The sequence below is a fragment of the Ptychodera flava genome, chromosome 7 (assembly GCF_041260155.1).
Source record: "Ptychodera flava strain L36383 chromosome 7, AS_Pfla_20210202, whole genome shotgun sequence".
NCBI classification, from domain to species: Eukaryota; Metazoa; Hemichordata; class Enteropneusta; family Ptychoderidae; genus Ptychodera; species Ptychodera flava.
Window position 1 is genome coordinate 39,289,710 of NC_091934.1, and position 15,479 is coordinate 39,305,188.

Sequence of the window (15,479 nt, forward strand, 5' to 3'; positions counted from 1 at the left end):
ATCTCAAAAAGTAACATAGATCGGAATTTTTTTATATTACATTTCTTGTCTACCGACTGTTTAATACTCACATTATATGCAAGTATACAGACAATTACAATTCGTCACTTCTGCTTGTAGTCATCAACATAAAAGCCTATTTCTTGATCGACGTACTTGCATAGCTTTTTCGACTATGTTAATGGTAAAACACCACGAAGACGATTTAACCTGCTCAACGAAGAAACGTTTTACTCGATCAGGCATGTGAAAATAATATAAATAATAAATAAAATGATAATAAATTTTTTTACATACTTGTGAAAAGTAGGACTCGTATTGAGCTGTTACTGCTATGCGCGTATTCTTTCAACAAGTAATACTCCAAATAAAACGCTATTTTATCCGTATGATTGTTAATAGATGACGTAAGTGACAACGACTTCTTTATACAGGATCGATTATGTCAGTACTTTTCATCTTGGAATCAAGATTTCAATGTTAAAGATTGGCAATTTTCCTGACAGGCACAATCATTGCATTTTCAAAGTTGGCTGGCCAATATTGCAAGACTAGTTGACTACATTTAAGCAAAACTATCCACAGCGATGGGTATCGAGATGAACGTTGACCAGTTCACCACATATACCATATGGTATACGCATGACAATGAATGCGAAAACGGTTATTCTACCCCGTTTTATACATTCATTTATTAGAAAAATGCATTCAAATCTCAATAACCTGAACTTCAAAGTTACAAACCAAGTATTTGCTTTGCAGAAAATAAGAATTAATACATGTACAGGACCGCTTTGGCGGGCTTCAGCCGCGGTATATCACTATTTTCGCAACTCATTCTTTAAAATCGCTGGAGTTGTACAAGTACCATCAGAGTCCTGATGTGGCAGCGCCCTCACCATACGATATTTTGAACAAATTTAGCATGATTCTCCTTCACTTGAAATCAACCGCTGTCAACAGAGATACAAACGAAAGCTTGTCTCTGGAATTCATTGTAGCTTTAAAAGTCCAACCTAATGCAATACGCTTTGTAAAACATTTCCCCGATGTTCAGGATTTAATTACAAATTTTGATGAATTGCAAGCTCTAGTTTACACCTCTATAGCCTGCCGAAACACTGATATATTTACTTTGTCAACACAGCGTCAAAGTTGCATACCAAGTATTTGCATTGCAGAAAATAAAAATAAATTCATGTACAGGGCAACTTAAACTCTCGCCAGTCGCTTGTACCGCTTGATCTCGCGTATTGGCGTAGCTTACGGTATTTGCTGGAGCACTCGACCTCGCGCCTTCGGCACTCGGCCTCACGCCTTCAGCGCTCGATCGCCTACGAATATACACATGATACATGTACGTTGGATTGCTACCGCACTTAATAAAGTGACTCCGGTAAAAGAAGGCACGAGGGACTGTCGACAGTCTAAGACCAACTAAACGTATGAAATGCATTGTTGTTGTGTACATTTGAATTTAATCAGGACAACAGGAATAACAATAGTAATGCAATCTACACATGTACAAGCTGACCTAACAAGCTAAATCTAACAGTGTACATCAATATTAATTCTTTGAGGAGAAGCACAAGAAACTATAGTTAACAAAAATTGGTAGAAATCACCAAAAGTTCCCACCTACTTGCCCTCCATTTAGACCTGTGTACTTTTTGATCATTTTTTTTTGTATTTTTGTCATAAAACAAATTTACAACGTAACGGTCACTTCGTAGACACACAAGAGATTCTTCGTAATAGACTTTGACAGTGTCTTGTAGCGTTTCTTATGACATCTACATTACGTTTGAAACAACCATAACAAACAACACAGTCATGTTCGTTGAATTTTATTGGTCAACAACGACAACAACGACGACAACGACGACAACAACAAACAACAAAAACAGCATCACGACTAATAAACATAAACAACAATACAAACAACAACAGCAACAACAATATCAACCAGATTTCTATGATAGTTGTTGAGAATACTGCGTTTATAGACGCCAGACGTCGCCTTACTCAAGTACATCTGATTTTATTCAGGGTGTGTCCGAGCTTTGTGCGCTACCGAAATGATTGCGAAGCGTCAGATCCAAAATTGCTGAAGTGCCTTGACATGATGGGTTAAGGTGAAATCCGTCGCACATATCGATATCCAAACATAAAATGCATACACTTTCAGTTTTCTTTGTAAATTGTAAAGTTGGTTCGCGAGGCATTTCTATCATCAAGATATCTTACGAAATGGTTATCTCCGGCCGTCTGAAATATAGAGCAAGTTGACTACAAATTTGTACATTCCCAAAACAGCAATTTAAGGGTAAACCGTTTTTTAAAATTAGTTTGATTAAGCCATTTATGATTGTTGTGTGTTTTGTTTCTAATTTACAGAAATAGTTAGGGACTTTGGAATTTTCTCTGAATTCCCTTTCACGTTATTCTTTAACTAGTTGTTGAAAAGCGAAAAAGAAAAACTGATCAAATAAATTAATTTTTTGTTCAAGAGTCTAATGTGTTTTTGGTCATGGATACCGGGTGGAGCTCATATAAATATGGCTATAGAATTATATTAAAACATCCACACCTTGATATTCATTCATACATTCATTCTGCGCCAGTTTTGCGAAAAGCATACTAAACATCACATAACTTTTATCAAATATTTAAATCTAGGCACCCCTACATATTCAAGTAGATGCAAAATTTATTGACAGTATTTGTAAATTTGGTATTTCTGGATACATTAGTATATTTGTGGTATCAGTGATACAGCATTGAACAAAATTTCATCTATTGGTTTTTGCCTGCATTCATTTGTATTAATTCATTCATGAACTTGGTATTTCAAATAACAAACGGAGCTGTTTGCGACATTTTTTCTCACAATTTTACAACTCAATATTATAGTCGTACGAAAGCCGGCTGGCGAAGAGAAGTACGGTTATTCACAACGGCAGAATAATGCATACAGCCTACCTGGACTCGACCTGTCGCCGATTTTTCTCGGCAGCCGTAACTCATGATCGTTCCATCACACATAACCTATCAGAGAGCTTTCCATGAAAACTATTTCGCTTAAAAGTGTCTAGGCTATCATCAGGGTTTCCCTCGTGTTTAATTTCATGTTCTGACAAAAGATTCCCGAGTCATTGGCTTTGCCTTCGGTTTTTAATTAACTTTTCCGGTCGGCTTCGTTTCTTCCAATTTCAGCACACGCGAAAAACACTAGTTTACATATGAAAATCCCCAATGCCTTAAAACAGTTCTGCCAGCTAACTTTTGCACAAGTTATGCTCTGTCATTGGCAATATCTCGTTTACTTGTATTGATATTTTCAGATTGCACTGAAAACACTTTAGGAAAAGAGTATATGGGTCAGGATCAAACTATATGGGAGGTCCATGCCGAGGCAAATTTTAGGCTAGAAGACATGTTATCAGCCCGTGTGGTCTTACTCTCAATGATGTATTGCGGCCTTGGTGTGATTTAATAATACTGAAATTGAGCAAAGGTCACGTTCTAAAGTACGCTGCTATGTCGCGGAATTATGAACGCCATGTAGCTATCTTATTCGAAACCACGTGGTTTTTCACAGCTGCCAAGCCTCTCGCCTGACAAGAAACCACCGCCATCTTTTGCGTCCCCGGTTTAACCTTTTCAGAAAACAACAATCACATAAAGATTGTCAGACTGATTGATTGAAGCTGCAATAGTTCTTTATTTGATTACATGTGCAATAAAATAATACAAAGGAGTATACTATGGTTTTAGGTAACATATTAACTCATTGTTGTTCCAGCTTTTGACTATAATTGACTTTTGTAAAATAACTCAGCATTTTATTGATATAATTTGAATTATGTACGTAAACATTAACCAATTTGTCAAACATTTACAGTTCTAATGTTCATAAGAAGGCCAAAGCACACAGAATTACGTCCGTTGAATTAATCTTGCAAGAAGCAATGCCGGTTTGGTAATAGTGATCACATCGACATTACGACCTGATAACATTGACACAACATTTTCATAAACCAGATATACTAAAGCAAAACTAATACATTTTCTTTCGACGTTGTCACTATATCGGGACTTGTGTTGATACGAGTATATAATCCTGGATTGCAGATTCTGGCCTTGGTAAGACAAGCCAGTATAGAAGTAGATATACGGCCCAGCGAAAGAACTAGTGTCGTTGAAACTTTACTGAGAACATGTTGATGGCAAACATTGAAAAGAAACAATAAAACCTACTACTGAAGTTGTTATTGTCACATTCCTGTAGATACTGTAACTGAAGATTTTATATATGATTCTGATGTAGAGGAAGATTCGATCCTAATTCGTATATCTTTGTTGATTCCATATTGCCCTTTCTGTTCACTTCACTAACACCCTTACCTCACTCTGTGGGTGGGTGTTAAGATTGAACGCACCTCGGGGAAAGATATTCGGACTCTCAAACTTTGCAATTCTTTTCCAATCTACCAATTGTGGGGGTTCAACTCAAAGCTCTTGGTGTAAAAAAACTTTTCATCAACTTAGTTTTCCGCAAATCGAAAATTTTATTTTTCTCCATAGAGCTAACACGGGCGGGGAGGACGGGGTGCGGCGGCCATTTTGAATTACAGATATCGGTAAATCTTGGGTAATTTGTATCACAAGTACGAAAATTTGCACGGTGATCCCCAATTTTTATTCGAGTTTTTGAAAGAGGATAGTTGAAACATTCGTTGAGGAAAATTTGACCAAAAGTTTAAGTCTTTCATTTTCGAGGCGCATACTACCTATATATGGTTGGTTTTGCAGCCAATCGTACAGCAGACATTCTCTAATTAGGCCTACCTATGGCAATCCAATTTCTTCTAGGGAGAGGTTACAGTTCCGCACTCCAAGCTATAAATCAGTCAATTTCAGGTGTAGTGTGCAATGTCATCAGATTTGCAGGACTTTGAAAGAAGTATTGCAATATGAGTTTGGAGAATTTTAAAAGTTGAACTCAAGCATCGCTTGCTGATACACTTCTGTAAATTTTCATCTCATGTAAATAGGCAACAATTACAAAAAATTATGAACATTTTCTAATATTGGGAATTAGATTAATACCAACTAGAGGTTAACACTTTTCATGGTGCTTAATGTTATTATCTTCAGAACCAATGTCACTGCAACAATTTTTAACTGCCATAGCAAGCTTTTACCCCCACTTTTGCTCCAATACCGACTTTCTTCTTTCTTTGTGTTCTCAGTGGAGTCAGGTCCGCTCTGTCTTGATATGTTCCGTCACTCTCTTGTTTACGCTTTAGCCTTCCAAAACCTACCTCATCAAATGTTGTAGTTTCCACGCATGGTTCCACGGTCGGCTGGAATTTCAGTGCGGCCCTTCCTCCAATCGAATATCCGGGAACGGAAAGAGAAGCGTCGGCGAAAATTTCTGATGTGAACCCCTTCTTTGGTTCCCCTGAGTCTATTCCAAATGATGGTCCCTGGAAACCGAGACCTGCTTCAACACATGCAGACCAACCATTTCGACTGAAACATAGCTCTACCCCGCCTCCAATGAATTTGTAAAATGAACCGCCGATGCAGAATAAACCAAGTGGGTCGCGGAGGTTGATGGGATCATTAAAAACATACTGATACAGGTTAGGCTGGCTGCTACTGTACAGACTCGGATCACGTGATGTCCAGCGACCAACTTCATTATCATAGTCACGAAAGTGGAATCTTGTAAAGCCGGTTTTGTCGTCATCAATTCCACCTGCGTAGCCGATTGGTACAAACACACCAGGAGCCGAGTTGGACAAGAGTACACCGTATGAATCTCGAATAATTATCTTGAGCAGACGGCCTTGTTCGTCAAACACCGCCATTGGAGTACCAAGATGATCACACATTACGTAACTGATGACGTCTTCTGTTACCATGGCGAAAAGATGTCCAAGCTGGTTGTAATAGAGAGCTGTCACAAGTTCTTCCTCACCATGGACGACATGAGTGACCCTTATTGCATTGGCTGGATCACCATAGAAATACCGAATCCCTTCACCACTTGACGAGTCAAAGCTTTCTATCAGCCTGCCTAAACCATCGTATCTGTATTTTTTGACGTAGAAACCATTTTCACTAGCTTTTTCTAATTCGCCTTTTGCATTGTAAGCGAATATAGCAGATCCTTTTCTGAGTAAGAATCCATCATCCGTGAACTTACACAGCAATGAGTCAAACTGTTGTATTCTATCGTTGTCATCGTAGATGGCGCTGTGCTGATCTCTGCCTCCAACACCGCCCCAGGAAATCCGATTGCCGTTGATATCATACTCATAATGCTCATGCGATTCACCATTTTTGGTAACATTAACAAGCTGTCCATCAGTATCGTACGTGTACCGATTTTCGTATTCGTATATTGAGATCTTAAATGTTCTTTCAGACACCAACGAATCATTATTATACTTCAGCTGATAGAAAAACTTTTCCTCCGAGTTAATCGTACAGGCCATGGTATCCATGCGTCCGTTCTGGTCATGCGTGTAAGTGCACTCTGCATTTGAATCAGAAATACGCTGCGTGTTTGTAGATACTTTAGAAATTGAAAACGTTCCATATTTGGTAATTTCACCTAAGTTGTCGTACTCTAGTATGGTGCTATAGGAATCGCCATAAACAGTTGCCTTGATGTGGTCAACCAGGAAAAGGTTATTGTAATGATACGTGAAAGTGCCTAAAATTTGCTTGTGATCGGAAAAGACAGCATGAGTTTGCAGAAACCCATCATAAGAGAAGTCTATCATTGAGTCCATATACCTATCGCGATATCTGTTTACAGAAACAACATTGTTACTGTTGTCCTTATACGTGAAATGAACAAAATGCTCGTTGAAAGTTATTGCTGTCAACCTCTCGAAGTCATCATACCAGTATGAGGCGCCACCAGTGACGGGATGCAGGGTTTGCATCAGATCACCATCCAAATTAAACGAGGATAAAAATGTTGGTTGTGCTGATAATGGCGCTTGATAAACCTCGTCTCGACTCAAAGTCCGTGTAAGTGTGCGCATGTGATGTACTGAGCCACTTGGCATCGTTATACTGACAAAGTTGCCACTGTCATCGTAGCGAAACCTGTATGATCTCCCACTCGGCAATGTTAAATTTGAAAGCTTGAGAGAGAGAGAGAGAGAGAGAGAGAGAGAGAGAGAGAGAGAGAGAGAGAGAGAGAGAGAGAGAGAGAGAGAGAGAGAGAGAGAGAGTCAGCCTTGATCATGAGAAAAATTGCACGTTTTCCGATGAGGATGTTTTACCTTGCGGAGCATCGTTTTTACGGCGAAGGGGTCGGTGGAAATCATGGGGGCGGTTGGCTTTTATAAAACCGTTTCTTAGGAGGGGTCCAATTTTACAATCAAGGGTGGGGGTGTCCAATTGTGCGAAGGTTTGTATGGAGTTAGGGCAAAAAAGACCAAAAGTATTTCAAACTGAATACCAACATGGCTTTATTCTGTCTGAACAGGAGGCCATTTTAAATTTTCATTGAGGTTGCATAACCATAATTTGCATATTTTTGGGACAGGTATTTTATACAGACTGAAAGATCCGTAGCTCGAGAACGCTCTATACGCTCCCTTCCTCTAACAACCGTAAGAGGGGGAGCGTAGAGAGCGCCCTTGAGAAACGGATCTTTCAGTCTATGTTTTAAAGTGATTCTAAAAATATATGGCTATGTGGGACAGTCTTTGATAATTTCAGAAGTCAGAAGCCATGCTACGTGATATTTCCAAATGTCAACTCCACGCCAGAGCCTTAGAGTGCAAACGATTAATTAATCCAATCATATGAATAATTGGGCGGGGGGGGGGGACTCACATTTACAATTAAGGAATGGGGGGGGGAGTCAAACTTTAGAAATTTAATTTGGACGGGGGTCACTTTTTGCATTTCATTTATAGCTTAAGTTCCACCGGACCCCCTCTGTAAAAAAGGAATGCTCCCTTACGTACTACCATTTCATGTCGAGATCAAGTACAAAAGTTTGTTCAATCATTTTACCGGGACAATAAATTCTGATCGGGAGAAAACCAAAGTAGAAGCTTAAAACTGAGTAAAAGGGCTATTCTAATTGACCTGAAATACTTTTGGCCGTAGATCATGTACATAAAGACCTCACATACACAGTATCGCCCTCACCTTGCCATTCGCCAGATGCTCAAACTTTGTTTCCGATCCTGATTTCGATCGCTCACTGATTAAATTCCCGTGATCATCCTTGAATGATAGTTAAGTTATTGTAACGATGTTATAAATGACAGAAAATGGTGTGCCTTCTATGTCATAAATGACTGATATTTTTTCATGGCAACCCCCTCGAAGCAAGATCAACATTATACTTTCTATATCTCGAAAGAATTCCATCGCCTTTGCTTTACTTATTTCCAAGTAGACAATGATTGTGCATTTAATTCTTTATCAGATATTAAAATGCATCGCAATCATTTATTCTAAATAGTTAAAGGTATACTGTCACCTGTTCCAATTTTGCCACAGTTACCATGGAAAGAGAAAATCTAACCAATCACAGATTTTAAGCGGGTGGCCGCTTTTTAAAAACAGCGCCCTTATATGGGCATTTTGAATACCAAGGAACGCCCCTTTGACCATATATGGGCATACTTAGATTACCGGTGACTGTATACCTTTAACTCTCATCCTCCGCAAATCTTCCTGAGACTGTATTGATGAATTGCCCCTAGAGAAAGTTTACTTTGATTGTGTACAATAGGAATTTCGCAGAATGGTCATCAAAGGATTTTACTGCAGCACGATTGCACCTTTACATTCATTTTATTATTGACATTGGTTGTTGTACATAACTTCATTTGCTTGTATATTGGAAAGGATACATATTCGTATTCTTGCCATAAATCTCCTTGCATCAGTCGTTTGACTTCATTTGATGTCTGGTCTGTGTATTCCACGACGGTATCTGCAAGACCTTGAGCAGGCCTTTGAACCCTCTCCAGTCTTCCAATTTCGTCATAGATGATCCTCTCATGCCTGGGAGTGTTTAGTTTTTAAATCAAAATTAAAGAAATCTTGAGATCAATGTCAAAGTACACTGGGTCAATTAAATAAACTTAACAAAAAATCTACGACATTGTATTATCATCCAAATTTTGACAGCAATCATTCACAGCTATAAATATTTCATCGATATAACTCACTGAGTTTTGTCTATCACATTTCCACTGGAAATGCTGGTTTTGAAAAGTGGATGTACGAGTCCTTTTTCATACCTTCACAAACTTACCTCATACGTGTATGTATGTATGTATGTATGTATGTATGTATGTATGTATGTATGTATGTATGTATGTATGTATGTATGTATGTATGTATGTATGTATGTATGTATGTATGTGTGCGTATGTTTTTAATGTGTGTGTATATGCATGCATGCATACGTCTACCCTGTAAGCAATATACCCTTACACAATAAGTCATTATACTTACACGTCATTGCCTAACGATAGAGTTGATGTCTTGTCATCGTGGTTGTATTCAATTGTGGACATGGTTTGGTCATTTATCTTGTGTTAAAGAAACAGAAATGGTATTTACTTTAGGGTGTTGCAAGATAAATCGGCAAATTATGAATATGGTTCGATTGTCATATTAAGAGAATGTCTTATGGATCTTTCGCAATGTGTGCAATAAATTTTAGTGAACATAACTGAAACATTATAATAATATCATTTCAAGACATTTACAGTATTGATTAATCACCTAAGTTTCGAATGTGTCGAGATTATATGCTTCAAATTGTGTGTGTCTAATGGTACACTACAGTGGAGATGATCCGAATATTTATGGCAACTGTCCATGTATGTTGAATATTTTTAATCTTCACCACTGACTATTAAGTTATTGATCTACAAAGGAAAATATTCTAGCTTTGTGAAAAGTGGGAGGTTTTGGCCAGAATGCCCCTTGTAGAAAGGGGTTGTACAATTTGAACAGGGAAAGGTTGGCACCAAACGATGATAGGCCGTGTCAGCAAGGGAGACATCCTAGAAACATTTTTACGATATATATCATGATAACATTTGATTTCTCATTTGCCGAATGGTACATTTACAATTACTGTAAATCATTTGCTACGATGCCCAGGAAGGCAGATTGAAAAAATGTGCAAATTGCGTTAAAAATTTAACTTTTAGACTCGCAGTTTAACAAAAAGCTCACCTTGAGAAGAATGCATGCAGCAAAGCTGCCAGAAATACTCTTTTAGTCTGGCATGTATTTTCTAAATAGCAGAAAATGGTGACATTGAACGCAATATCGCAATATATATAATTTTTTTACTATAACCCAAACGGGATTCGAACCCCCACACACTCACGGCAACATCGCCTAGCTGATAGGCCTCACACAAAACCAGTCGGCCACTGCTTCCAACCCAAAAGAGTTGGTCACAGTAACCGACTTAGATGTTGCAATTCTGTGCGCGACCGAACAACACGGTGTGCGTGGAGCAGACGACACACAGACACAGTACACACACACACACACACACACACACACACACACATATATATATATATATATATATATATATATATATATATATATATATATAATATATATATATATATATATATTTGTCGACCTTGAGAGAGAACGGTCGAGGGCGAGCGGTTTGTGCTCCATGCATGCCAAGTAGAGTCCGGCAAAAAAGAAATGCTTCTTCCCTCAGTGGTGCATACCTATACTCTCTATTAACATTGTGTGGTATCTAATTAATGTTCATCTACTAGCCAGTTGTGTATAAGTTGGGTAAGATTTTTTGGTAACAGGTAATATTGAAAAAGGTGGCTCATAAATTCTGTCCCTGGAATTTGGACCCTAAATCTTGTAAGGAAGGAGCTCCATGTCAGAATTCCTCGAAACCAACCAAAAAAAATGAAATCAAAACGATTACCTTGGTTTGGGTGCCCAGTGTTTGCAACGACAGTGGGTCATTAGGATCAGACAATGTTGCATAATAATCAATATCGACTCGTTGCTGTTGTCCAGATGGTAACCTGGTGATTTCAGAACCAGGCAAGGATATTTCAGGTCCCCAAACTGGATGAGAGGCTCCATACGATATGATCTAAGAAGGATACGCAAGATGTGCAATAATTATACAATAGAAACCGAACAAACAACAACACGATTGGAACTAATTTGGGATAATTTGATTTTCATATTTTTTAAATTTCTCAAAAGCGTTAGGTGCCCAATAACTAAATGTTGCAATATTAGAAATTACTCATAAAAACAAATGTGTAACTTAAAAAGAAAAGTAGATGAGGTTACATTTAAAGATTATATCGACATTACTTAATCGTGTTCAACCCAAAAGGCATATTAAGTGGGTATAACTAATAATACAAGACTTTCTAGGTTTGTGATGCACTTAAATTTGGATGTCCGACATGTGAAGTTATTGTTAAGAGGATATGTCAAACTCTAACTTTTTTAAGGCGGGCACATGAATTTACTATTGAACAGTATATCTTGGCCTTTGGTTAAATATGTGAAATAACTGCCGTACACTGCATAAACGTTCACTGGGAGGCGTCTACGTTCCTGCTTTAGGGCTGAAGACTATGTAAATGACATATACGTACCTTGGTGTCATCGGGAAATATTGTTTCTGTTTCATCTTCCTGTACTTTGCTGATCACCTCATGTGTTTTCCCTGCCTTTGATTTATAGATCTTCTTTATTTGACTTGATGAGGACTGTGTTTCCACACTCTGCTCTCTGTTCAGTGACGTATATGTGGTGACGGTATTTGAAGTGCTGCCTTGGAAGTTACCGTAGAGCTCACGCCGACCCAAGTTGTCGTATTGGGCAAATACACGCCCATTCTCGTCGTACCTTTGGCAATATGAAAGAAAAAAATACACCTATAACACAAGTTGAGCTGATATTTTATAAAATTCGGTTCGATGGGAAAACATGTGACAGAATCTTTGAGATAACAGATCCTACTGTATTTGAATATATGCAAAAACAAAGGAATAAGCTTGTTAGAAGCGAGACTGTAATTGGACAGTTAGTGATATATGCAGGCTTAAAATCTTTACGACAACCGATTATCAAAGGCTAAAAACATATGTCAGCTTTTAAATGGTCATGATATGGCTGGAAGATTGTTTAAGGAAAGTTTAAGGAAAGTTTAAGGTTTCTAAATAGCTATGAAAATTATTGGACAACATGAAGTAATTATTATGACAAATGTAAGTTCAGCATGAAATTATGTTGCGAGGTCTGCCTATATAGGGCGTGTAGCTTTGTTTATGAATTTGTTCTCGTTTACCTATAGAGTTATTCTAAGCAATTCTCTCATCAAAATTGAGAGTTTAACACCTCATACAATACATTTTCAAATAGCCGAAAATCTAAGGTTTAGTATGGTACTAAAGTTTGCTTGAAGGATGAAGGGATAAACACTGGGGTAAAAACTTTCCTCATTGCCAAAACAAAACCAATTTTTTTGCATAGCTCACCAAGAATGAAATTTTGATGATTCCACACAATTTGATCTTGCAACAGTTAAGTTACATTTTTTTGAAATTTTTAAAACAAGTAAAAAAGAAGTCAAGAAATCCTGCCCTTTGCATTAATCGACATACATTTACACTTCTTACTCATTGAACTTCCAAGTGGTAGTAATACAAACAGTAAACTAATTAATTGTTGAGTTCAAATATTGTTGAAAATTAAATGAACCTTTAAAAAAAACGATATTGGGCAAACACATACTCTCAGCCTGATTATGCAACGTCCCTTTAGTACCTTTAAAAGGATGTGAGATTTTTAGCATACCAATAAATGCTTTTGTTTAGTAAAATTACCAATCCTAAAATTGTGAAAAAGCTTATCTTACGCTAAGTAGTGATCAAATCCATCGGGATAAGTGATCCCCCGTACAAGTCCACCTTTTTGGTATTTCAATCGCGTGATTCCTTCTGTCGGATCGGAGATGAAGTTCACCATTCCTTCTGAATTCAATCCCAATATTGTTCTGATCCCATTCGGAGACACAATTGCATGCGGGGAACCATCTGATAACCTCTCGATCAAAAGAGAGTTATTTCTTCCATCCGTTAAGCTCTAAAATAAAGATTGTACAGTACTCATCATTACATTCAGCGATATCATTCTGGTATTTGTTACGTGCAGAGAAAACGAACAAAAGGGTGAACTCAGCAGTTAACGTTTAAACAAAATTTATTACGAAAATAAATCTAATTGCTAAGTCAGGGATAGAGTACAAGCTTTAAAAGTGTACAGACTAATTATCTCAGCTGGGACGGCAAAGCTCCAGTCTCAGAGTTGTAACAGTCAGTCGGATGAATGAACAGTCCTTTGGCTTGTAGGCTTGAAGTTGCACAAAGTCCACAGTATAAATCCAGCGTTGGCAGTGAAGGTCTTGAAAAGTCTTGAGAATGACTATTGCTGGAGTTTAGTAACACACAAGAGACACGATCCCAAAAGTCTGACTGGAAGCTGTGCACGTCCCTTTTATACACATGTGCTTACATAAGGGCATATAAGAACAATCTAGAACTTTTATTGACATGCTAATTACTGTTCTAAAATTATCTCTCTTACACAACTAACTGAATTTCCAGAACATTCCAAACATGACTAATTGAATTCAAGGTTGTGAGGTCATTAAGGGTAGTGACCTTGAGAATGTTCTAGACTAATTGAACTCAGGTCAGGATGAGTGTGGGGGAAAATGACCTACATAACACCCCCCTCTTCAAAAAAGAAAATTTTTCAAAGAAAAATCTTTCTTTTTCAAATGTAATCTTAAAAAAGATTTAAGTACTCAAAATTTTTTTTTACTCTGAAGTAAAATTTCTTGAAAGTGAACAACAATAAACTCTAAATACGAGAGAGACAGTCTGCATTTAAATTGTCTCTTCCTTGATATGCCTAATTTCAAGATTAAACTCCTGTAACATTAAACTCCATCTTAGCAATCTCTGATTTTTGCCTTTAAATTTCTGCAGAAAAACAAGAGGGTTGTGATCAATATAAACCACTATTGGCTGATTTGAAGAAGTAACATAAACTTCAAAATGCTGTAAAGCTAATGTCAAAGATAAACACCTTTTTCAATTGTAGAGTAGTTTCTCTGGGATTTGTTAAATTTGCGTGAAAAATAGCAAACAGGATGATCTACACCATGACTATCCTCTTGCAATAAAACAGCACCAGCAGCCGTATCACTAGCATCTACAGCTAATTTAAATGGCAAAGTGAAATCTGGTGCAGACAACACTGGAGCACATTGCAGTATGGCTTTAAGTGTATCAATGCCTGTTGGCATTGCTCTGACCAAACAAACTTTACTTTCTTTTTAAGTAAGTTAGTCAAAGGCTCAGTAATTGTGGAGAAATTTGGACAGAATTTTCTGTAGTAACCAGCCATACCGAGAAAGCGCATCAGTTGTCGTTTGCAGTTTGGTATGGGAAAACTTGAAATGGCACTGATTTTGGCATCAACAGGTTTTACCTCATCCTGTCCTACAGTATGTCCGAGGTAAGTCACCCTCGCCCAACCAAACTCAGATTTGGCAAGGTTGAAAGTCAACATTGCTTTGCTCAGTCTCTCAAAGAACTTCCGCATGAGCTTGATGTGTTCCTCCCAGGTGTCACTATACAGGACGACGTCGTCAACGTAAGCTGCACATCCGTCTAGCCCGGATATGACGTCGTTGATCATCCGTTGGAACGTTGCCGGGGAGTTCTTCATTCCGAATGGCATCACCTTGTACTGGAACAATCCGTCTGGTGTAACAAAGGCGGATATTTCATGAGCACGATCCGTCAGAGGGACTTGCCAAAATCCCTTCAGTAGGTCAAATTTCGTCACATACTTGGCTTTTCCCACTCGGTCGATGCAGTCGTCAATCCTCGGGATTGGGAAAGTGTCTGTCTTTGTTAATTAAAGTGTTGACCTTCCTAAAGTCCGTGCACATACGATAACTGTGATTCTGATTTGGAACAAGTATGCACGGCGAACTCCAGTTACTTTTACTTGGTTCAATAAAGTCATTGTCCAGCAGGTATTTGACTTCTTCCTGGAGATATTTTGCTTTTGTTGGATTCAGTCTGTATGGATGTTGTTTTACAGGCTTACTGTCCCCAACATCACGTCTTGATAGATGACGTTTGTCCTCGTTTGAACATCTTGAAACAGGTGTTTATATTCGTGGAGCAGTTCTTTCACCTGTTGTTGTTGTTCTGGCTGGAGGTGTGCCAACTTTGTAGACTCCAGCTTCTCCAGGATTTCTGAGTTCTGAAGCTTGACCGAGCCCAGCTTTGAGTTTAGAGTATTTTCACTCAAGTCAGTTTCAGTATCACGATCTTCATAATGGTTTGAACTGACTGCACTGACAGGCTTTGTTTTAG

General features: G+C 38.1%; 1 protein-coding gene across 1 annotated transcript in view; it reads right to left on the minus strand.

The window, feature by feature from the left end:
* Positions 1-3,704: 3,704 nt before the first annotated feature.
* Positions 3,705-15,479, minus strand: part of LOC139136492 (teneurin-3-like) — a 73,984-nt gene continuing 62,209 nt past the window's right edge. Inside the window, exons 34-40 of the mRNA XM_070704217.1 lie at positions 12,941-13,167; positions 11,676-11,928; positions 10,982-11,155; positions 9,514-9,590; positions 8,904-9,057; positions 8,191-8,268; positions 3,705-7,169 (exon numbers count right to left, since the gene is read on the minus strand). Of these exons, the coding sequence (XP_070560318.1) occupies positions 5,184-7,169; positions 8,191-8,268; positions 8,904-9,057; positions 9,514-9,590; positions 10,982-11,155; positions 11,676-11,928; positions 12,941-13,167 (2,949 nt within the window). The 3' untranslated portion in view covers positions 3,705-5,183. The remainder of the gene's footprint in view (positions 7,170-8,190; positions 8,269-8,903; positions 9,058-9,513; positions 9,591-10,981; positions 11,156-11,675; positions 11,929-12,940; positions 13,168-15,479) is intronic.